The 25,305-nt window shown below is 27.8% G+C and overlaps 2 protein-coding genes across 5 annotated transcripts in view; both read left to right on the forward strand.

Moving 5' to 3' along the window:
• LOC126905655 (uncharacterized) overlaps positions 1-25,305 on the forward strand; it is a 106,836-nt gene that overhangs the window by 57,076 nt on the left and 24,455 nt on the right. The gene's annotated exons all lie outside the window — the stretch shown is intronic.
• On the forward strand, positions 295-25,236 carry LOC126905652 (uncharacterized). Of its 3 annotated transcripts, none has more exons than XM_050685583.1 (7): positions 295-426; positions 489-624; positions 7,066-7,139; positions 7,216-7,356; positions 7,895-7,973; positions 8,037-8,202; positions 25,075-25,236. In XM_050685583.1, exons 1-6 carry the CDS (start codon positions 370-372, stop codon positions 8,198-8,200), a joined length of 651 nt encoding a protein of 216 aa, XP_050541540.1. In that variant the 5' UTR covers positions 295-369; the 3' UTR covers positions 8,201-8,202; positions 25,075-25,236. The 3 variants fall into 3 exon arrangements, with proteins under 3 accessions (XP_050541540.1, XP_050541541.1, XP_050541539.1); XM_050685584.1 differs by lacking the exon at positions 25,075-25,236 and adding an exon at positions 24,245-24,268; XM_050685582.1 differs by lacking the exon at positions 25,075-25,236 and having other exon boundaries at positions 8,037-8,735.

The raw sequence follows: 25,305 nt of genomic DNA on the forward strand, positions 1-25,305 counted from the left end.
TAAAAATATATAACTATAGCTTTACGTTAATTAGCCAAGAAAAATAAATTTTTAATCTTCGACTATATAATTTTTTTTAGCTTTGATGTAAAGCTGAAAAGGTATTTAATTTTAATATTTGTATTATATTATGAATGTTGAATTTAAAATGTGTATGATGACTTTACAAAGATGATTGTATTGATGTATACTAGAAATAATATTAAATACATTAAAATATATAATTTTTTGTTTTACAAAAAATGTTATTTTACAATAAATAACTTATATTTACACTATTTTAGTATAAATTTCAAAACATACGTTGAATTACTTAGATAAAATTTAATCATTTAAACAGTTGGTTTCATAAATTGAAAAGTTATTGACATGCATTTAAAAACTACACTAATTTTTTTTTCAATATGTTTTTTTACCAGCACAAAGGTAAGTATTTATTAATTTATTAATTTATATTTTTAATCAATGTGATATATAAATATTTATAGAGCAAGGGACTCACTGCGACTCAATTAGCGCACGTTAAAGAGATGATGCATTGGTATTTTATTAATAATCGTGATGTAATACAAAAAGTTTTAAAGGAATTTGGTATCAAGGAGGAATACGATTATAACCCTACAGGTAATATATAATTTGTAACATTTTTAGTTTCAGTTATTTTTACCATGATATATTTTTTTTTAATATCCCCCAATAAAAGTACTCAATTTAATTAATTTTTTTTTAATTAAAAAGTATATTTAATAAAAAATAAAATATATATATATATAAATAATTCTAATACTATAAAAATATACTTATAGCTTTTGTAGTTTTTAATATTAATTATATAAATTATCACATTTAACACTTTATAATCCAATTTAAACAAACTGTAATAAAACAAAAAGAAAATAAAAAAAAACCCAGCACAGGGAGGTCGCGGCACAGTGGTGACGTGGCATAGTTGGATCAAGTATAATGATATCTGACAGTGATTAAAATCACTATAAAAAAAAAAGGCTTCGATGCAAATCTTTAGATAGTGTTTAATTTTAAAAAATTGGTGGATTATTCCAAAAGCTTCATAAACTGCTAGTTCCTTATTAATATCCTGATTAAGATAAAGTATGTCGAATGAAAAAGGGATTATTAAAAAATAGTATTTCCCATAAAAAAATTATATTGATCAATACACTTTTCAATAAGTTATAGCATTATAAAGTTAAAAATGTAANAAAGTATATTACATTAGCTTTAATTTAAGATATATATAAAAGTGTCAGACCTTCCGGAACACTTTCAAAAGTGAAGTTGAAAAAGTTCTACTTTCTATATGCATTTTTATGTTTTCAATCCCCCCTGTATTAAGGGAAAGTGTCTGATTTAAAAAAAAAGTATGTTGAATGAAAGATCTATATAAATACTACTTCTCATAAAAATATTGTAATGATCCATACATTTTTCAAAAAGTTATAGCATAATAAAGTTAAAAATGTAAAATACAAAATCGAAAATTTTCACACAAAAATAGCATTCGGTAGCCATTTTCACCATGAAGATAAAANTGCATTCGGTAGCCATTTTCACCATGAAGATAAGAAAGTCCGGCATTTTTTTTTTTACCATTATAAAGTATATTACATTAGCTTTAATTTAAGATATATATAAAAGTGTCAGACCTTCCGGAACATTTTCAAAATTTAAGTTAAAAAAATTAATTTTTTGTGAAAAAGTTGTCATTTTAAATCCCCCCTTGTGGGCAGGTTAAGGGTTAAATTTATGAAAAAAATATACCAAATGAAAGGTAATGATATTATGCATCTATATAAAAAAGAATTATATTGATATGTTCATTTTTGAAAAAGTTATGGCACTTTTAAGTAAAAAAAATTGAAAAATTTTCGAAAATTAGCGACTTTTAAATTTGTAATTTTTTTGGAGGTTCCCCCATTTACGGGGAACGAGGGAATTTTTTTCAATTTTTAAGGGTAATGTCTTCGACTAGATACGATTTGTGATCTTTTGACGTATCATTGAAAGAAATCGGTTCGGTGAGAGCTGAGAAAAAGTGGTAACAGACACAAAAAAAAAAAAAACACATCTTAGTAAAACCAATACCTTCTCAGCTTCGCATCGAAGCTAAAAGAGAAAAAAGTAGATAGATAGAGATAGATTAGAAATAAAATGAAATGGAGTCAAGAATGTAAAGAAAAGGGCGGTAGCTATGGGAAACGAATAATGAAGGGTAAAAATGGTGGTGATGTGGATTTTAGTATGAAGGTGTGAATGCTTATATTGTACCAAAAGAAAATTTGAGGGTTAATTCAAAGATATAATGTAGCGTATGTATGAGCGAATGATAATAGAAAAATGATTAAACAAGATAATAAAGGGCGGAGTAATACATGTTTAAATGTGGCAAGATATGTAAGGGTGCAAGAAAATATAATGAATAAAGAAGAATTTAGAGCGATGAGTAAACGGAGTTTAAATACATGAGGATAATGATCAAATAAATAAGAATGTACATAAACGTTGTGACAAAAAAAATAGACCAATCTCAGGGTTGAACAATATTGAATAAATGAAGTCAATTATCCTACAAAACTTTATTAGCTATCTTAATGGTTTATTACGTAATAGAGTGTTTATAATTTGGAAGCGGAAATTTAAATTTGTACTTACCTCGTATCCCACGTAATGTAAAGCTTATTTCAAACAATCCAATGTTGATTATGAGTTTATACTGTATTTCACACGTTGTACACTACGAGTTCGATAGTAAATATGACCATCTGAGAATAAGGCGTTTAAATATAAATAATGCGAAACTGTTACACAAAATCCATGACTGTATAATTATATGCAAGAGATTCTATACACTCTATGTTTTAGCTTCGATGCGAATCTGAGAAGTATTGGTTTTAGTAAGATGTATTTTTTTTTTTTGTGTCTGTTACCACTTTTTCTCAGCTCTCACCGAACCGATTTCTTTCAACGATACGTCAAAAGATCACAAATCGTATCTAGTTCAAGACATTACCCTTAAAAATTGAAAAAAATTCCCTCGTTCACCGTAAATGGGGGAAACCTCCAAAAAAATTACAAATTTAAAAATCGCTAATTTTCGAAATTTTTTCAATTTTTTTTACTAAAAACTGCCGTAACTTTTTCAAAAATGAACATATCAATATAATTCTTTTTTTTAAAGATTTATAATATCATTACCTTTCATTTGGTATATTTTTTTCATAAATTTAACCCTTAACCTGCCCACAAGGGGGGATTTAAAATGACAACTTTTTCACAAAAAATTAATTTTTTTAACTTAAATTTTGAAAATGTTCCGGAAGGTCTGACACTTTTATATATATCTTAAATTAAAGCTAATGTAATATGCTTTATTATGAAAAAAAAAAATTTCGTACTTTATCTTATCTTCATGGTGAAAATGGCTACCGAATGCTATTTTTGTGTGAAAATTTTCGATTTTGTATTTTACATTTTTAACTTTATTATGCTATAACTTTTTGAAAAATGTATGGATCATTACAATATTTTTATGAGAAGTAGTATTTATATAGATCTTTTATTCAACATACTTTTTTTTTAAATCGGACCATTTCCCTTATTACAGGGGGGATTAAAAACATAAAAATGCATATAGAAAGTAGAACTTTTTAAATTTCACTTTTGAAAGTGTTCCGGAATGTCTGACACTTTTATATATATATTAAATTAAAGCTAATGTAATATACTTTATAATGGTAAAAAAAAAATGTCGGACTTTATCTTATCTTCACGTTGAAAAGAGACATCAAAANTCTTATCTTCACGGTGAAAAGAGACATCAAAATTAATAAAAAAAATACGATTTTTTTAAAAAAATTCTTTTTTATATTTTTAACTTTATAATTCTATAACTTTTTGAAAGATGTATGGATCAATATAATTTTTTTTTATAGATGCATGATGTCTTTACCTATTGACACGGCCCGCGTCGCTTCGTTATACACGATGCCCCGCGACTCGTGCCACTTTTATCAGCCGTCGCCCTACTATGAGTATTTGACTGACCAACACCGCGTGTTATACGCTACGGTGCAAAGTCCAGCAAATGCCGCACGGCCGACGACGACCCGCCGCAAATGGTGCGAGAGTCTTCCTCCCGTTGTGNAAATTTTGAAAGTGTTCCGGAAAGTCTGACACTTTTATATATATCTTAAATTAAAGCTAATGTAATTTACTTTATTATGCGAAAAAAAAATTTCGGACTTTATTTTATCTTCACGGTGAAAATGGCTACCAAATGCTATTATTGTGTGAAAATTCTCGATTTTATTTTTTACATTTTTAACTTTATAATGCTATGACATATTGAAAATTGTATGGATCAACATTATTTTTTTATGAGAAATAATATTTTTTAATAATCCCTTTTTCATTGGACATACTTTATCTTAATCAGGATATTAATAAGGAACTAACAGTTTATGAAGCTTTTTGAATAATCCACCAATTTTTTAAAATTAAACACTATCTAAAGATTTGCATCGAAACCTTTATTTTTGATAGTGATTTTAATCACTGTCAGATATCATTATACTTGATCCAAATATGCCACGTCACCACTGTGCCGTGACCCCCCTGTGCTGGGTTTTTTTATAATTATAATCAAATAATGTATTCTTAGTTGACTTTGTAGAATGAGTGTATTATTTATGAGATTATATTTTATTGAGAGATCGACACCAATATTTCTTAAATTTTCCTCTGGCCTGGCCAAAACAAGATTCAGAAATATTTATATCTATGTAAAAGATTTGTCAGAGCGGAATTGTGGTGGCCCAATGTGTCCCGGCGGTATCGCCTTGAAAGGATGCGTCACAATAATCACCAAGACAAAAATTAAATACTAAAAAAAATATATTCGTAAATTTCTCTATGCTGTCTGCCGGCGCGATGTTCGTTAGAACAAAGACATTAAACCAACAATGATTAGCTACCCAATAAGTATAGGGTTACAACACACTTAGTCATATAATAAATATTTACCATTAACTGAAAAAATTAGAGTTAATTCGGGTTTATTATATATAAAAATAATTTTAAAAAAAAATGTTTGAGGTTTAACATATTAATTGACATTTATTTCCACGATAAAATAATACATTATTATTTAATGAACAAATTAAATTAAATTGAAAGATTCACCAAAACAAAATTCACTTTAAAATCTCTAAATGTCATATAGTTTTAAAGAAAAATATTCTAAGTCAAAATTAATTAGAAAAACGACTAAGTGTTTTAAAAATTAAAAAATATTCTAAGTCCCGGAGAGTGAAATCTTGAATAGAGTGTCGTAGATTTTGTGTATTTTAAAAATGCCGTAAGAACTGATTTTAATAGGAATAAATGGATTTTTATAGTAGACGAGGGTCGTGTAGCGATCCCTAGTGTGATCTTAGAAACTATAGACCTTAATTAATAGTTAAATGTGATTGGCTGGACCTAATTGAGAACCCACACATAGGCGTTACTTTGAATCTGTACGATAATCAGATTTAATTGCCTAATTTATTGATTATTTTAAGTTTTAAATAAGGGAACCCTGTTTTGGTGATCTTGTAAATTCATAATATATGACATACATGTACAAAAGATAACATAATATAATATTTTAATATTATAAGTGATAATATAATATTACAAAACCTAGTGCTGATTTTTTTGAGTAAAAAAAATTATTTCATTATTCGCTTCTAACTTATTTACTTCCATTACAGCAATTAGAATAATAGAGTTCGATTATAAAAAAAAAAAAAATGTGTTCGTTTTTGACAATGATAATCGATTAAAACTTTAAAAAATTTTTTTGTTAATTATTATTAATTAGTGAAGATAGCGAAGACCTTATTATTGCTTTAATTTTGGTTAAGAGATACGCAAAAACAAAAAAGAGAGTAGGCCGTAGATTCGGTGGACGGTGACGACCATTCGATTACTGTCGATGACATGGGAAATACGTACGTAGCTCAAAAATATCAAAATGTGCGTATCAACTTCTTTTAAATTTTTTTTTCACAAACAAACTAGTTTGTAATAAATCTGGATGGAATGATATTCAGGAGAAATATTAAAATAAGTGGTTAAATGGTTAGTGAACGGTGGACACATTAAGGTAATGGTCAAATAAATAAAAAAAGCATCATTATCTATAGTATTAAGACGGGAGTATGATAAAATAGCAGTGATTTCGAGGGTTGAACAATATTAGTAAATTATGTTAAATATCAAATTTTAAATTTTCTAGTCTTTTTTACTAATTTATTACGTAAGTGGTTGTTTGTGAGTTAAATGCATAGATTAAATTTGTACTTGCTTTAAATTTTATATAATAATGTATGAAGTAATTCGATGCTAATATTTTTTTTCAGTTATTGAATTCACTATAAATGCGTTTAACACTGCGAGTTTTATAATTAATCAAATTATTTAGCCGATTTAATTTTAAATAATACGATTTCGTTATATTAAGGTTACGATTTTTATGCGTAACAGATTCTAAACAATCTGTATATTTTTTATTAAAAATATAACATTAATATATAATATCTTTTATATATTTATATATTATATTATATTATATGCATTTTATTGCTATAATAAATATATATACTTAAACTTAATATATATTACAATGTAATATAATATATATAATATTTATATATAATGTATACTAATAAATCATAAAACGTGTAATCAGGAAATAAACAAGGAAATAAGAATTAATTTTGCTTTTGGAATAATCCGCCAATTTCTTAAAATTAAACGCTACTTAGAGATTTTCATCGAAAGATTTTTTATGGTAATGATTTTTATCACTGTCAAATATCATTTATACTTGTTACCATTGTGTCGTGACCTCACTGTGTTGTTTTTTTTTTTTTTAATACTATATATTAACGGAATTGAATGTAATAAATTATGATAAAAACTTTTATATATTTTCATTAATTGTCGAGAAAAAGTATTAATGATATTTTGATTATCTGTATTTACGGTATTAATATTTTATAGATATGAATAATGTAAAAACCAACAAGATTCTGTTGTTTTTGGTTGATGTTGATAAGATTGGCGATAACCAAATGGTACAATGACATATTAATTAATCAACTGTTCTTTTTAGATGTATCAATAAATAGATAAATAAATTACATTATGTAGGTAGAGAAATTGAATAAAGTGGACGTTGAAAATATCTACGCTGAATTCTGTAAGGTTCACAAAGACGGAAATGGTCTTATTGATAAGGAACAATTCATTGAATTGATTGATGCAATTGGATACAGTGGTCTTATTAAAAACNTGAATTGATTGATGCAATTGGATACAGTGGTCTTATTAAAAACGTAACTTTAAATTTATTTTAAAATATTCGTATTTATTTATATACAAAATACATCGCCAATGATTTTTGTCCCTATAATGCAAAAATAATATAGTTTAGATTAATTTTGAAAAATTAATTTTTAAACTAATAATTCTCTATGCTTCTACCTGTGGAAGTGTATAATTATTTATAAAGTGTGTGATAAATTATTATTAATTATTTATTTAATTAAAACGTGGCATAACATAATCTCTTTTTTTAACGAGATGGTGAATGATTTTGCTATTTGAGGTGATGAAAAACCTTTATGATAAAAATCATTATTTGTGAAAAGGCTAATTAAAATTTTTTCGCTACTAAAAAATAATTTTTTTTTAACAACGCATAAAATGTTGATAAATTTCTGAATTATTAAGTATCCAGGCCTAATTATATCAGAACCCATTTGAAATCCAATAGTTAATTTATTTTTCTACATAAGCGTATTACAATAAATTTTTTTGTGTACTTTAGGCAGAGACACTGGACAAAAATGCCGATGAAAGTAACAATGATATTTTGCTTGATTTTAAGAAAGATATTAAAAATGATTGTAATTATTTAACAAATTAATGTAAAAAATATATTTTTCTTTTAATATTAATGTATTTTTTAGGTCATAAAGATTTCAATTTAGCTGATGTTTTATACAAGGTATTATTACACAGGACAAAATTGAAAAAAACAGAATTTGGCTATAATGAAGATAATATTTACTGGTGTAATCTATTTCTGAAATTCAATAAACAATTTAATGTTAAACAAATCCATGATGTATAAAAGTAATATTTTTTTAAATTTTAAAACAATCTTGTTTTTTAGCAAAACAAAATATTCTAAAGCTATCAAAATTGTAAACTTCACATCCACTCATTTATTGAATTAAATTATAATCATTGCATTAATTTGATTTAAATCTAGAATTTTTTTTTCGTGGACTCTGTGCAACTTATTTACGATGGGGTGGGAAGTAAAAGGGGCCTTACCTCAATATAAAAATTTAGCCTCCACAAAATTAAAAAAAATTGTTAGCATTCTTATACTTTTTACTGTACAGGGTGATTGACTAACTATGCCTCACGAATTTTCTTTAAAAATATTAGTATTATCGTATATGTAATTATTTTATTTGTTATAAATCTTTGTTGAGCTACTTGACAAGAAAAATGAAGATTCAATCTTCATCCCTCAACCCTTAAATCAATATCAACTTTAGTTTTTCAAATAGCAACCCAGTTTTTTTTTTTTATTAATCTTGTTAATAATAAAAAAAAAATGTTCTCAAAAAAAAAAAATCAATTTTAATAAATTCTAAGCGAGATATTACTATTTAAAGTTTAGGGGATTTAACAAATAAAACAGTAGTCGGGTAAATATTAGTATCGTTATTATTTAGTGTACCGATAAGAACTGGTAGCGCTTATCGATTTACGATCCATAACGTTCTCGTCTGTAATGATTTTTTCTTAATAAACCCTAAACTTTAGAGAGCCGTGGAGCGCTTAATATTTAATAAAATAAAATATTTTTTTTACAAAACATTTTTTTTTATTAAACTAAATCTAATGGTATAAAAAAAAAATAGTGTTGCCATTTGAAAATATGAAGTTGACACTATTTTTAAGCAAAAGGGATGGTGGTAAAAATTTAAATTATCTCGTGAAACAGCACATCAAAGATCCATAATGATTAAAAAAAAAAAATTGTTTATAACTCTTATATTTTCAGAGATAATTCGTGAGGCATAGTTAGTCAATCACCCATATATAGAAGAAAAATTACAAAATATCAATTTTGTAAAATTTTTAATTTCCTATTCGATAGAATATTTTATTACCCCAATTATACTATTTTTGTTTAGTTTAGCAAAAATTATATCAACATTTTTTTTTAATTTTTCAAATATTTATAAAATAATCATAACTTATTAACTCATCGCGTTTTGGTGTACTTAGGCTAAAATGACAAATTATGAAATTAATTAAACGTCAAATTTTTATTTGTTAGTTCATAATAATAGCTGAATATAGTAGTCAATGATAGATTACGCCTTAATCAAAACACTAAAATTGTGTTAATTGCACAAAACATGCAGATTTTTTTTTCGAATACTTAAGTTATGTCGCTAGAAAAAATATGCAAAATATCAATTTTTAAAGCGTGTAATTTGATATTCAAAAATGTAGTTTAATGCCTAATATTAATTTTTTTGGAGTGAATTAAAACTAACATTAAACTTTTGAAACTCGTAAAAATACGCATGACTTTCATTTTGTTTTCTCAATTTTTGTTGTACTTATTAATAAATAACAAGGGATCAAATATGCTGATCATATTTATTTTGCTTGATAATGTTTAATAACAGTCTATTACAAAAATATTTGATGAAATACGACTAAATTTTTTTTAATTTTTAAAACTGTTCGTATTTTTTCTTAGTTATATAAGTTGTGTTAAATTTAGAAAAAATTATTAAGTATCATATATTAAAACATATAATTTTATGTTCAATTCTTGTAATTGAAATGTAATGTAAAATGGTAGTATTTAATGATTAAAATGATTTAATAAAAGTAGTTATTAGTTGGTCTTGTATGAGCATGAGATAGTTTGAGTAACTATTTATTCATTTAATAAAATGATATAATATAATTTTCTTTCGGGATATGAGTACGAGGGTCTTATGAGAAGATGTAAAATATAGAAAAACAAAATTATACTAGAAAATTTATTATTATAATAATAATTTATAGTAGAAATTATTGTGATTAATTATCACACATAAGTTATCAATAACGCCCCACTCGTATAAGAAGTTATCTAAGCTTGTGCTGACTGTGAGTCATGTCAATAAATACCTCGAGTAGATTATTTGTCACAACTAAACAATTGATTTGTATCAATCCATTTTTAGGCATATTTCTCGGAATAGTTTAAAGGATTGACATAGATAATATAATTAATTTGATGAATTATAGACAATGATTTATAGACTACTGAATAATGACAGGTGTATGTACTGTAACAAACCCTAATTTTTAGTTTGTAAATCCAACACTTAATTTTCCTATAGAGAAGGTTTAAAATACTTTTGTATGATAACTTCTCATATTGTATTTATCATAATGTGTTCGTGAATTATATTAGCTCTCTCTGAACTGATATTGTTAATCTATATGTAAAAAGAAACCAAATTTAATTCAGCTGAATATATCGTTACCAAATATTAATAAAACCTCCTCAATTTAAAATATTTGGAAGAATAATTAAAAATTAGTCAACCGTCGCAAATTGTAAATTCTGATTTTTTTTTTTTTTGCATATTAAAATTTCTATCATTTTTTTTTTAAATTTAACAATCTAACCGCTAAGGTTCTTCTAGTGAGTTATAAATTATATAGGACCCACGTAATCCTGCTAGGGAACAGATTAGCCAATTGTTAGGACGCAAGCGGGAAAACAAGTTAAGGTAAATGGAACGCTCATCAAAAGTATATTATTTATTGTTGTTTATTTTTTATATAATACGTCATATACCCTCGCTCGATTTTGTAATTTAATGTGTACCGCGTAAAAATATAAAAAATCTGCGAATATACGTTTACTTTGTATATGTGCATATGCCTTGAAATTAAAAAAAATGTTTAAGTATTTATTATAAAGGAGAGCGGGACTAATTGATACCTGAGACAAGATTTTTTCTAAGATTAAAAAATATATTGTAATGTCTGCAAACTTTTTGTGGAGTTATTAAATTAAACAAACAATGATGAAAATAATTTAAATAAAAAGATTTATTAGTTTAAAATTACAAGTATACCTTATTTGTAAGAAAAATATTATATTGTTCTTATAAAATATAAAGTTATAACTGGAATATGAATAAACAAATCTTAACGTTTTTTATTGCAATAGCTAAAGAAAAACATGACGTACAAAAAGTGTTTTAAATTTTATGACTTATTCAAATTAAAAGAATTCTACGAAGACTTTTGAATAAAATTAAATAGTGATAATTTATAAATTAAATTTCTGTATTTAAAATAGTTTGCTTATAATTAGTTGAACTAGTTCAGTTACTGAAAAAAATAAGCCTAATAATTATCCAGGGACATAACTAAGGGGTCATATTGTTAATTTTTTATTGGGTTTAAATGTTTTGTTATCTACGATGCGAAGATGAGAAGGAATTGGTTTATACTGGAGTATGACCATGAAAATTCTCAGCTCTTAATTTATATATTAAGGCCGATTTTAATGATCAATACACGACGGGAACTCGATTTTATCTAATTGGACATATCGTTGCCAAGAATTGTAAAAAACCCTTAGTATTAGAAATTTAATAAATATTTTAAAATTACGCTACAAAAAACCATATTCACCTAAATAACCTTAAATAATATTCATTTATTTCGTAAAATCTTATCTAACCTAAGAAAATTACTAATGAATTTAAATCATGCAATTTATACATNTCGTAAAATCTTATCTAACCTAAGAAAATTACTAATGAATTTAAATCATGCAATTTATACATACATACAGGGTGTTCAGTAAATAAGGAAACGAATTTCTATTGTACTCATTGTTTGTAACAATTTAACTGTTTCCTAACTTACTGAACACTCTATGGTATAGTATAGTCTTTAACACTCAAGGATTTTTATGGATATACAATTATTCTAAATGCTAACATTTGAAAATTAATTTATGAAGTATAAGTATTCAAAATGTTTGTTATTTATAGTCTAATTAAGAATACTTTGCAAAAAAAAAATACAATGCTATATAACACTCACATATAGTAGATAAGATAAAAATGTGTACGTTTAAAAATTGTACATCATTTACTTGTTTATCATTTAACTTAAAAAATAGTTGTATTTTTAACATGTGTTAAATTACACAACCACACAAAAAAAACTTATATTCTAGTTCGGAAATCTGAGGTTGTAATCATCCCATCGTGTCAGGGTTTCTCATAACCTCAAAAAAACCCTTCATCGAGCCATATAACGATAAACCCTTCACATCAAACCCTTAACCTTTTGAGATCATAACACAATCACCCCATGATACCGCGTTACCATAAGTCTATTATCATATAACCCCATAACAAAATGAACATCCATATAAATTTGCATTGATACAAATTGCCTGAGATGAACTGTTTTGTTTGACTTGGGGGAAATGGAATTATGGGGTTATAGTGTAATCAAATATAGTAACCCTACAGTATTTTAACATTAGTATATTGGTATTCTTAAAATATAACGTAATTTCATCAATTTTTCTATGTTTGTTAATAATGACGATTATTTAGTTGAAAAAAAACCTGATTCAATCAATTCTTAATGAAAAACTCTTTAAATATATATACAAAATATTTTGACTTCATCATTTTTGAACTAGTAAATATTTTGCATTGCATTTTTTAAAAATAATTTTTACAGTTTTGGACTACATTAAAAACAACTTTTAATTATATGTATTTATTTAGTTATAAGCATTTTAATACATAGAGTGGGTATGTAACACAGCTGTGTGACACATATACCATTATATTTATCTGTATTCACCTTTGTTATGTACCCACTTATCAGACGCAGATGTAGCTTGTGTTAACGTGAGGGTTTTTGTAATAGTAATACATATATTTTACAATTATATACAAAATTTTATATAAGTTATACAGAGCGTTTTTTTTATCATAATCCATTCAATTACTCAATAAAAAAAAATGTAAACATTTTTTTTTTTTATCTCCGTTAGTTACACATTATTCTTTAATTATTAGCTATGTAAAACTTTTAAGTTCATCCCATATACCTTGTAAGCATGTCAACTATGTTTTTCAAATAGGAACACATATTTTGAATTTAATAAAATCTTTGAGGTTTTATTTTAATAATAAATGGCATTTGAATTTTAAACATTACTTTATTATTTTATTAAATTGACACGACTTACGTCGCAAAAATGTGGTCGACACTGGTTTTGAGGGTAGAGACCCGTGGGCCGTTTATTAAATGAGCGACAACAGATTATTTTAACAAAAATAAAACAAACCGAAAAGATTAACACAGTAATAATAATCTTCGCATAATATCGCGGCACTTTCGCTGGCGTCGACGACGCGATGTTCGGCGTAATCCTTGGACGGCAAAATGGGTAGCAGCGTTGTAGGCGACGGTGCGCGGGTGCGGTTCGGCTGTCGACGTTGTCGCTTTCACAACGGGAGGAAGACTCTCGCACCATTTGCGGCGGGTCGTCGTCGGCCGTGCGGCATTTGCTGGACTTTGCACCGTAGCGTATAACACGCGGTGTTGGTCAGTCAAATACTCATAGTAGGGCGACGGCTGATAAAAGTGGCACGAGTCGCGGGGCATCGTGTATAACGAAGCGACGCGGGCCGTGTCAAGATATAACACTTTAAAATTTCAAAGTTTTAATATAGATGTATACATTTATATACGAGAGCTTACAAATACAGGTTTAAGTAAAATATAATAATTTTAATGAGATTTACTGATATAGTTTGATTTTGCTCTAACTATTTAAGGAACTGAGGGTACAATAAGAAATTCACGTTTACTATATCTTAGATAATTAGACCTTAGACCTTTCTAAAAATATTTTTGAAGTTAAAGTTCTTTAGGCGCATTAATATGAGAGTAAAACTGAACAAACTTACTCAGAAATGTAATTTAATATTTTAAAAAATACTACAAAATCATTTGTTAGTGAATATGATTTGAATCCGACCTTAGACGGCTGAGAGGGTTTTACATGCTATTGCACCATTATAGATATTCATAAAAATCGAAGGGTTCCTCTTTTTGCACGAGAATTTTGTGAAAAATACTATAGTTTTATTTATTTTTAGTTTTTATAATTCCTAAGTAAGACACCAAATAAAATTCTTATTTTTAGTAATTAAAATAAAAAAAAAAGTGTGACTCCTTTGTTTGTAGATAGTATTTATTCTATAAGAAATCGTTAATTATTCCAAAAGCAACGTCAATTCCTATATCCTTAATTATATCCTGAATACAAGTTGTAATAATCTACAGCTTTATTGCTGTTTTTTCAGTTACTTGAAAGATCTATAGTATAATGTACTTTTATTTAAAACAGGAACATACAATTAAAAAGATACAATAAAACACATTTATTTACTACAAATTAATAATTAAAAAATGATAAACAATTAAGCTACAAGACTCAAGTAAACAGTCTAAAGTACACCCCGCTGCCATTGTAATTATCCTTTTCTTTTTTCAGTCTAGTATTTATAACAATTAGTGTCACCTACTATATTGATATTGATTGTTCGCTGCGTCACTGGATAAGTTTTGTCATATTTCTATCCTAACCTTCTAAACAAAACATATCACACATATCATCTATACTTGTCTAAACTATTGCACGTCCGTACTGTGATACCGTTTTTTTTTTTTTAATGATATTTAAATTTAAGAATTTTTTTGAATAGATAATGATCTAATTAAGAATATAGGTTATGATCGATAACAACTAATATGTATAGATTAGGGGTCAGTTGTTCGTATGACTCTTTTTATCATTTCACATTTTTTCATCGCACTCCTACTCTGTCTATATATTAAAATATAAATATTTTTATGAACTCATATTATTATAGTATTAATGTAGTTTGGTTATGATAGTAGTTAATTAGTAAGTGGAAAGCTATTAGATTGTGTAGTATCACATTTTAATACATGTAATAATTAATACTTATATTTAATAAAATATATCACCAAATCAGTGTTCCCCCGTGGATAAGATGAATAATAAAATAATACCCTTACACAAGATTTAACCACCCTCTTACGCATTCCATAAAACGCCCACGTAAAAGATTCTATCACTTTAACCAATCAAATATTAAAAATATTTCAAGAATCTCACCAGAGATCGCTAAACCAGTTTTGCGTGCTATAAAAAGGCCATTTCCCCCAAATTCGGGCGCTTCGCTTCTCTTACAGTGGTTCTTTTACCGTGTGTTTCCTCTACGGTGGTTATGTACGGTTTCTGAACATCCCTCTAGCGGACACTGGGACGCCTTGCCATTCTATCTATGCATCTCTACGGCTCTCTGGAATACTCAACCAAGATACAAAAAGTGAATGTGCGTGAGTTTATGTTTCATTCTTAGTTACAATTCTATATGAAATCTGCATCATTTTACCTTCTTTCGTAATTACTGAAAATATTATACATCTTATTTTCGATCGAATACTTTTGGTGATATAAATATTCTAACACATATAAAATATTGGTGTTTATTTATTTCTTTTTATTTACATTTTTATTTATATATATATAAGCATATTCTAAGGTACTTAATTTGATTAAATTGTATCTATTACTTATTGAAGGGCCACAACCTGGCTGGACAGGGTAATAGTACAATATCATAATTAGAATTTTAGTTAACCATAAGATTTCTTCATAGTGTCTCTCCACTTTTCGACTAGCTAGTCTGATCTCTGCCACAGTGCGGGCAATCGGAGTGTAGGACACTAACATAACTTATCGTGCATAAATCTATAGTACAGTCGCATCTAACCTAGGTCGTCCTACAGGTGATTGAAAAGAAGTAGGCCACATATCATAAGGTTCTTTGCATAAAGATAAAGATATTATTTTATACTAAACAACTAAAAGTGTCTCTCCACTTATCGACTAGCTAGTCTGATCTCAGCCACAGTGCGGGCAATCGGAGTGTAGGACACTTGTATAATCTATTGTGCAAAGGACCAAAATTGAGCTCGCATCTACCCTAGATCACTCTTTGGACGACTGAAAAGACATAGGCCACTTGGAAATAGTTTGTTGCACAGGACAGTTATGTTGCTTAGAAGTTATTTATTTGCTTTATAAATTATTAAATAATAAATATATTAAGGTAAAACACCATATACAAGGTTAAGAACTATACTACATAAATATACAAAAGGTTTTTCAAAAAGACAGAGTTATAATAAACTTAGACTTCACCTTGGGTAGATTTAATATAGAATTGTACTAGAAAAGTAGTTACATGCGAGTTAATAATAATATAAACCGTATAAATATAATTGCGTGCATTAATGCGTAAACGTATACATCGATAATTGTTACATCAACAACATCATTCATCTCAAGAGAATATCAGGATAGTCAGAGGTAATTAGGTCATTGAGAGTAAACTAAAATATTTTTATAAAAAACACGATACTTGTGACTCGCCGTATATTAGTGTGCGCGTTTCTGTGCAGGAGCTAGGTAGTGACCCTTCCTTGTAATTCCATCTTATTCATACATTAGACGTTTTTACACAAGCATACATACCCCGAGATCCCTTTCTATTTCATTTTATTGTAGTCACTACCGGGTATCTATAGCCACTTTTACTTTCCATTGGTACCCATCCTTTTTACACTACGCCTGCTACGATTATTATTTCCTTATTGGCCACCTGTGTTACATTTCTTCCCTTTCACACTCCGAGCCCCAAACACATTTAACAACATTCCTTTGCCGCTACCGCCTGTTTATCTTTTTGTTTATTACAAGACTACCACTACCACTACCTACCCACAGCCATTTACCTTTTTTTTTGTTTATTACAGGTGTCCGCTATTTTTTTTATAATATAAATTCTTTGTTTGTTGGCGTCGGATGAACCTGTCTCCAGTTTTCTTTAGCAATTTTTTTTTTTTTATTATTTAGGTCCCTCAAAATGGCAGGCGTGTTACAAGACCATGTTCCATATAAATATATTTTGTGATTATTGTATATATAGGTTTTATATTATATTTTATGGGCTGGTGCGGATATATCATTAGTACAATGTGGTGACGTAGTGCATTTTATTCCGGGGTGTCCCAACGTCTTGCAAGCTAAGTCTAACTGCCTAAAACCAGTCGCTTACTTGGGACGTATACCCGCCGTGCTTAGCGGTACTGCCGCGGTTATAAGCCGGTGGGTACCCAAAGACGTTCATCGTATTCTCTAATATTAAAAGTGTAAGTGTAACTATTTTTTTTTATTAATATCTGTTTTTTTTTCTCTGTTCCCCTTTAATTTGTAGACGAGGTGTTTTGACCGTTCGGTTTTTTGCCTCGTAGTAACTAAATTTTTTTTTTTTTTTTTTTAATTAATAAATTCCTCTTAATTTAACTTAACTATCATATTTTTCTTTTTTTTGCGTGTTTCATCTTCAATGGACTCGTGTATTTTTTTTTCCTTTCAAAAATCAACTCCCCTAGTTTATAAGGTACGGGCAACGGCCTTGTATAAGATCAACCCTGATCTATATGGTTGTGTGACAAATGTCACGAGGTTTTGGTGTACATCAACTATCAACGCACCTCAACTTTAATCTTTATTACTTTTATATTTTTTTTATCTTAAATTGCTTTTAATGTACAATAATTAATTTTTTTTAAATCCTACTGTGGTCCGACAATACAGTGTTTCGCCCAGTGGGTTGGCGACTCTTTCTTTTCAATGTGCCATGAAAGTTACAAATTTTCGTTGCGGCCAATTAGTTTGATTTTTTTTTATATTTGTAACCTTTCATATTATAATATAATATTATTATAATAGAATATTCTTTTGCACTAAATTAATAATATTTGTTAGATAGTAGTACCCAAAACATATTTTTAGGATAATTACAATTAATACTAATTAAAATTATAAAAACTATTTCGGTTAAACATTTTTAACAAAAAAACAAAAAACTTTACAATTTTTAAAGAAATTCAGCCTTGAACTTGTTTCAATATCACAAACTAGAACCTTAATTATTATAAAAAAAATAATTCAAACAAATTACTAATCTGTATGAAAATTTGGTATATTTTAATATTATTATATTTATATATTTGTAACTTTCTTCTTCACTAGATCTAGAAATAACTTGAGAGTTATGTATCAATTTATTGTAAAATGGTCGACTTGATTCATTAATAAATGGTAATAAAGACTGTATGTCCTTCAACTTTTTTGCCTCAATAGATAGAGGATTTGTGTGTAGAGCATTTAATTCAATTAATTCACAAGACATTCTTGTTTTTTTTTCCAAGTCCAATATTTTAAATGTATTATTTTTATTACCATCACAGGAGAGGGAATGTCTGTATAAAACCTTTCTAAAACTACTGGTCATGCATTGCATCTATCTTATCTTATTCCAACCCACAGTTTCACCATCAGTGTTACATTTTTTATGAACAAATACTTTGCCAATTAAATCTTTAAAATTTAAAAAGTTGTTTTGCTGCATTTGAATCACAATTATTGGGGATTTTCTTGGAACTGAACTTATAAGAATAGCCCAGTCTCTTGGCAGTTATACATCTATCAATGTACGTTTTTTTTGTCTTTCAATGGCTGCATGAATTGTATCAGCTTCCATGTGTCTATGTCTGTGTAATAAAAATTTGTGATGAATAATAAGATTTCTTCCTTTTTCTTTCAAGCAACCAACCAAGTATGAAAATATTACAGTCCTATAAATATTTCTATTCTGTCCTGGGCAGCAATCACTATAGAAAATTATTTCTTTTATATTAACACATTTATCAAGTTTATCATTTATGCATTTATAAATACAAGATGCTATTTCCTGACCACCACGATTTGCTATAGCTTCATCCCATAAATTACAATATCCATTACTTTTGTTACCATTGTCTCATACATAGTTAAATTAAAATTCCATGATTACCTTTTGTAGAAAGAAAGACCACTAGATAACAATGGAGTGGCTCATCATTTTTGTAAGTCAAATGACACGGTAAGTATTTCGCTATTTAATTTATTTACAGCTTTATCTTATTTTTTCTCCTCATAAGCCAGATCTGCCATTTGTAAATGTTCATTTTTTTCTTTGGTTGTATTTTGTATTTCTTCATTTACCGAGGAACATTTTAAAATAGTTTCAAATTTATCGCATAATTGATCAGTATCATTACTTGGCTTTTTGATAGCCAAATTTAATTCCTCTACAACAATTTTCCTATACATAAATTCACTTAGAGTATTTTCTGTACAATGTTTTTTATATAGATTATACATTCTACTAATAGAAAGATCTGGATTTAAAAAATACTTTTTATTGGTTTTGTTTCTAGAATAATGGCTTTCTTTGAATGGAAACATTTTAATGTGGTCACTTATAATATCTTTATCATGATCAGATGATTGTAAATGATTTAATTGGTGTTCTCTACCATTTGTTAAACATATACCTACACCTGTTAACTATTTTTTTCAATAACAACTCTTATTTTTTCAAGGTTATACTCAATGTGTTAATAAACATAACCTTACATACTTCATTTTGTATATTGTTATTATTAGAGAGAAAGTATTTTCTTGAAAATTTTCTTCTACTGAGTGTGGAGTTTCGCTTAACGCATTCAGGTTTTTTGGGTACTCCTCTATATAATTAGGTATGAACTGGTTTTATCCTTCAGATATAAACTTATAAATATTATTAAAAATAATACACATTTGTTGTGCATCAATTTTTTCAGAGCATTTGCGTTTACAGGAACATGGGGGTTTCAACGTTTTTGCAGGAATTAATTTACCTTTTAATATTGTATAATTTTTTACTTGCATCTTTATATTCTTCATGATGTTTTTGATCCAACCTTCCGGATTTTTCTTGCGTTTTCTTCACCATCTAACTTTTTTCTACCACCACCTTTTGAATTTATAACAGAAAATTTAGGATTCAGATTCGATTGTACATTTTAGATCAAAATATACTGATAAATGTAATGTAAGGCCNATTCGATTGTACATTTTAGATCAAAATATACTGATAAATGTAATATTTCTAATGTGATCAATAAAGCATCTTCATACCTTTATTTGCATTTTGGCACATTGTAACCATCAGTTTCGATCTCTTACTCATTGTAACAGACTAGACTTAAAATTATATTAATGTTATAGTAACATTATTAAATATTAATCTCCGGAATAGCGTATCCTTACAAGAAAAATATTTTCATAGGTGCAGCTTGATAAAAATATTGATCACACTATCAATCCAACTAAATAAGGCCAATTATAAAATAATGCATTTATTTATTTTATTCATAAAATTTGACTTAAGTCTTTATTAGACTCGTTTAGTTTCATGGAAATTAAATACAATAACGGCTAAACTACCATTGGTCATTTTTGATATAGCATTACAATTTTTATTTATAACATTGGCCTCTCTATTTCTTGTAGTTTTATTGACCAAGATACGCCCTTCTAGCACAAAAAATATGTATAAAATTTTATAGGATAGGCCATTTATCTCATTATCTCCAAAAATTTAGTTTAATCCTTCTTGACCCAAGTTCCGGTTTTTTTTTCAATTAGGTTTGATATGATAATAGGTTTCAACTACAAAATTAAATAATTTGACTGGATTACTGATAGGAGACGGTCATTTCATTAAAAATCTTTACACGATGGGGTGACAGAATCACTAATGTGCAAGCAGTGAGGGACAGAAAAAGAAGACNTAAAAAATACTTTTTATTGGTTTTGTTTCTAGAATAATGGCTTTCTTTGAATGGAAACATTTTAATGTGGTCACTTATAATATATTTATCATGATCAGATGATTGTAAATGATTTAATTGGTGTTCTCTACCAATTGTTAAACATATACCTACACCTGTTAACTTTTTTTTTCAATAACAACTCTTATTTTTTCAAGGTTATACTCAATGTGTTAATAAACATAACCTTACATACTTCATTTTGTATATTGTTATTATTAGAGAGAAAGTATTTTCTTGAAAATTGTCTTCTACTGAGTGTGGAGTTTCGCTTAACGCATTCAGTTTTTTGGGTACTCCTCTATATAATTAGGTATGAACTGGTTTTATCCTTCAGATATAAACTTATAAATATTATTAAAAATAATACACATTTGTTGTGCATCAATTTTTTCAGAGCATTTGCGTTTACAGGAACATGGGGGTTTCAACGTTTTTGCAGGAATTAATTTACCTTTTAATATTGTATAATTTTTTACTTGCATCTTTATATTCTTCCTGATGTTTTTGATCCAACCTTCCGGATTTTTCTTGCGTTTTCTTCACCATCTAACTTTTTTCTACCACCACCTTTTGAATTTATAACAGAACATTTAGGATTCAGATTCGATTGTACATTTTAGATCAAAATATACTGATAAATGTAATATTTCTAATGTGATCAATAAAGCATCTTCATACCTTTATTTGCATTTTGGCACATTGTAACCATCAGTTTCGATCTCTTACTCATTGTAACAGACTAGACTTTAAATTATATTAATGTTATAGTAACATTATTAAATATTAATCTCCGGAATAGCGTATCCTTACAAGAAAAAGTTTTTCATAGGTGCAGCTTGATAAAAATATTGATTACACTATCAATCCAACTAAATAAGGCCAATTATAAAATAATGCATTTATTTATTTTATTCATGAAATTTGACTTAAGTCTTTATTAGACTCGTTTAGTTTCATGGAAATTAAATACAATAACGGCTAAACTACCATTGGTCATTTTTGATATAGCATTACAATTTTTATTTATAACATTGGCCTCTCTATTTCTTGTAGTTTTATTGACCAAGATACGCCCTTCTAGCACAAAAAATATGTATAAAATTTTATAGGATAGGCCATTTATCTCATTATCTCCAAAAATTTAGTTTAATCCTTCTTGACCCAAGTTCCGGTTTTTTTTTCAATTAGGTTTGATATGNGACCCAAGTTCCGGTTTTTTTTTCAATTAGATTTGATATGATAATAGGTTTCAACTACAAAATTAAATAATTTGACTGGATTACTGATAGGAGACGGTCATTTCATTAAAAATCTTTACACAAATCACAGAATCACTAATGTGCAAGCAGTGAGGGACAGAAAAAGAAGATTCATTTCACACTACGTATGAATGTGAAGCCCTGACACATTACTGCATTAAGCAAAATGAAAAAAAAACTCTTTATAACTATAATTTTTGTTACCAAAAACATTGTTTCTCGAGTACTAAAATGAAAACATGAGTGTTATAATATTTTTATTAAAATTATTAAAAAATTAATTTAACAGATTTAAATGTATCAAAAAGTTTTCCAGTTAATTTTAATATTTAAAAACAAAATTATGCAGAATTTGTTTCATGGAAAATATTTGTAACCCGTCAAACATTGTCAAAAAATTTGAAATAAATATATTAAAATGTTATGAAAGTTTTTTATAAATAATTTTTATAAACCTCTTTCATCTGACATACTTTTTTTTTAAATCGGATCATATCCCTTTATACAAGTGGGTCAAAACTTTAAACATGCGTGTTATAACTAGAACATTTTCAATTTAATTTTTAATAGTGTTCTGGAAATACTGACACTTTTATATATATCTTAAATTAAAGCTCATGTAATATACTTATTATTTATCGTTATCACCACTATTGTGCTATTGCTGCTGTTACTGTTGTTAAAAACGATGTCTCCTCCATGTTTGATGCTAAGGATGGTGGCGTCTGCCTCTGTTCACGGGCTGGCACTAGTAAAGTGAGTGTGTAGTTGGTCCGTGCTTTGTGGTCGGATGGTAACATGATGTGTGTTTAATGAGTGTTGTTGTGCGTCCCACCGTTTCATTAAAGCCGTAACGCAATTGTTCACTCTCTGTGATAATAATTCGTGCGTATGTAGGCGCCTGCTATATCTAGTGTTGAGAGATCTACGTCAGGTAGCGTGTGTCGAGTACTCGCTTTCCAACAAGCTGTAGTGCGTCGCGTTGCCCCGAAGTGAATTGTACCTGCAGCGTAGTCCCAGGAGACTTCCAGTGTAGATAGAAAGTCGTGTGCCAGGAGTACGTCACAGTACAGATTATCTAAGATAACAGCGGTGAATTCTACTTATAGATCCGCAATTTTCGTTGTAAAGGTAGCTGTGCCGGCCGTGTCTGTTGTGTGACCGTCAGCTAACCTAACCGGGGGTGATTGTCCGTTTTGCACAATTCCAAATTTGTGAGCTATTACTCGAGTGGTATACGATTTTTGCGCTTATGAGTCAAGTCACAAAGCCGTTGTCAAATTTCAGCTCCACGGCGGGAATAGTAATTTTACACGGACCTGTTTGTGCGGCAGAACTCAAGTGGTTAGCGGTTCGAACGGGTGCGTTGAAACGGTGTGTTCGCCGACGGTGTTAATTGACATAAGCGGGTAGACCGTTTCTGCCGTATTCCCCTCCCCACGGTGACCAACATATCGTTGGTATGACTTGCGCTACAGTCGTTACGGCTAATAAAGGCAACACGAGTCGCGAGGCATCGTGTATAACGAAACGACGCGAGGCCGTGTCAATATACCTCAATCATTCGACATACTTTTTTTTTTAAATCGGACCATTTTCCTTAATACAGGGGAGGTTCAAAACTTAAAAGTGCATATAGAAAGTAGAACTTTTTGAACTTAATTTTTGAAAGTGTTCCGGAAATACTGACACTTTTATTTATATCTTAAATTAAATCTTATGTAATATACTTTAATATTAAAAAAAAAAAAAATTGGACTTTATTTTGTTTTAATGGTGAAAACAGTCATCAAAATTAATTAAAAAAATACGATTTTTGTAAGAAAATTCTTTTTCATATTTTTAACTTTATAACGCTATAAATCTTTGAAAAATGTATGGACCAATACAATTTGTTTATAAGAATTAATATTTATTTACCTCTTTAATTCGACATACTTGTTTTTTAAATCAGACCATTTTCCTTAATACAGGGGAAGTTCAAAACATAAAAATGCATAGAAAAAAATAGAACTTTCTGAAAACATCGTGAAAAGTTGATTTAGAAAAGTACGCTTTTGTTTTTGATGAAAGTTCCTTGTAAAATATTTTTTATTGAAAAGTATTGCGTGAAGCTCTTTAAATTTTATACGCATTAAAAGTAAAGAAATATACAACTACTTTATTATTTTTATAATATCTCCACAAAAATTACAATATAAAATTATTGAATATCAATTTCATACTATATTTAATTACTCAAATTATTATTTATTCATATATAATAATTATAAATCAAATATTAAATATATTATAATATTTATATTTGGATAAAAATTAAGGGAATAAGAGTTATTGTTGTTTTTGAAATAATATACCAATTTCTTAAAATTAAACAATATCTACAGATATGCATCGAAGCGTTTCTTATGATAGTGGTTTTAATCACTATCAGATATCATTTATTCTTGTCCCAACTATACCACGTCCATACTATGCCGTGACCTCACTGTGCTACTGTTTTTTTTTTCAATTTTTTTACTTAAAACTCCCATAAAAATTTGAAAAATTTATGGATCATTTCAATTTTTTATGATAACTTCTATTTATATACGTTACTCATTCGATATATTTTTTTTTTAAATCGAACCATTTCTATACAGGGGTGGTTAAAAATTTAAAAATTCGTATAAAAAGTAGAACCTTTTCAAATTATTTTTAATTAAAATATATTTATTAATATAGTTATGCGTATGAATACACGTAATCTAAATCAAACATAAATATTTGTTATATTAATTAGAAGGATTTTGTTATTATTTAGGCCATATGTGAAACTCTAATTGTAAACTTGAAATCGTCGCAAAAATGTGTTTAGAAAATTATATTTTGGTCTCGGACGAAAATTCCTTGTAGACCAGTAAATTTATTTATAAATAAGCGACTTTATTTTTTTAAGTATTGCATAATGACTTTTAACTTTTATATACGTTTGCCATAAAATTAAAATAACTGCTTTATAATTTTTTATAATTTCTCTGTAAAAATTACAATA

Source organism: Daktulosphaira vitifoliae, unplaced genomic scaffold (assembly GCF_025091365.1).
Source record: "Daktulosphaira vitifoliae isolate Bord-2020 unplaced genomic scaffold, ASM2509136v1 Scaffold_4, whole genome shotgun sequence".
Taxonomy (NCBI): Eukaryota; Metazoa; Arthropoda; class Insecta; order Hemiptera; family Phylloxeridae; genus Daktulosphaira; species Daktulosphaira vitifoliae.

Coding starts and splice junctions, on each gene's coding strand:
- LOC126905652 (XM_050685583.1), top strand. CDS start 370: ATGCATTTAAAAACTACACTAATTTTTTTTTCAATATGTTTTTTTACC. Junction 7,140..7,215: donor AGATTGGCGATAACCAAATG/GTACAATGACAT, acceptor TACATTATGTAG/GTAGAGAAATTGAATAAAGT. Junction 7,974..8,036: donor GAAAGATATTAAAAATGATT/GTAATTATTTAA, acceptor TGTATTTTTTAG/GTCATAAAGATTTCAATTTA.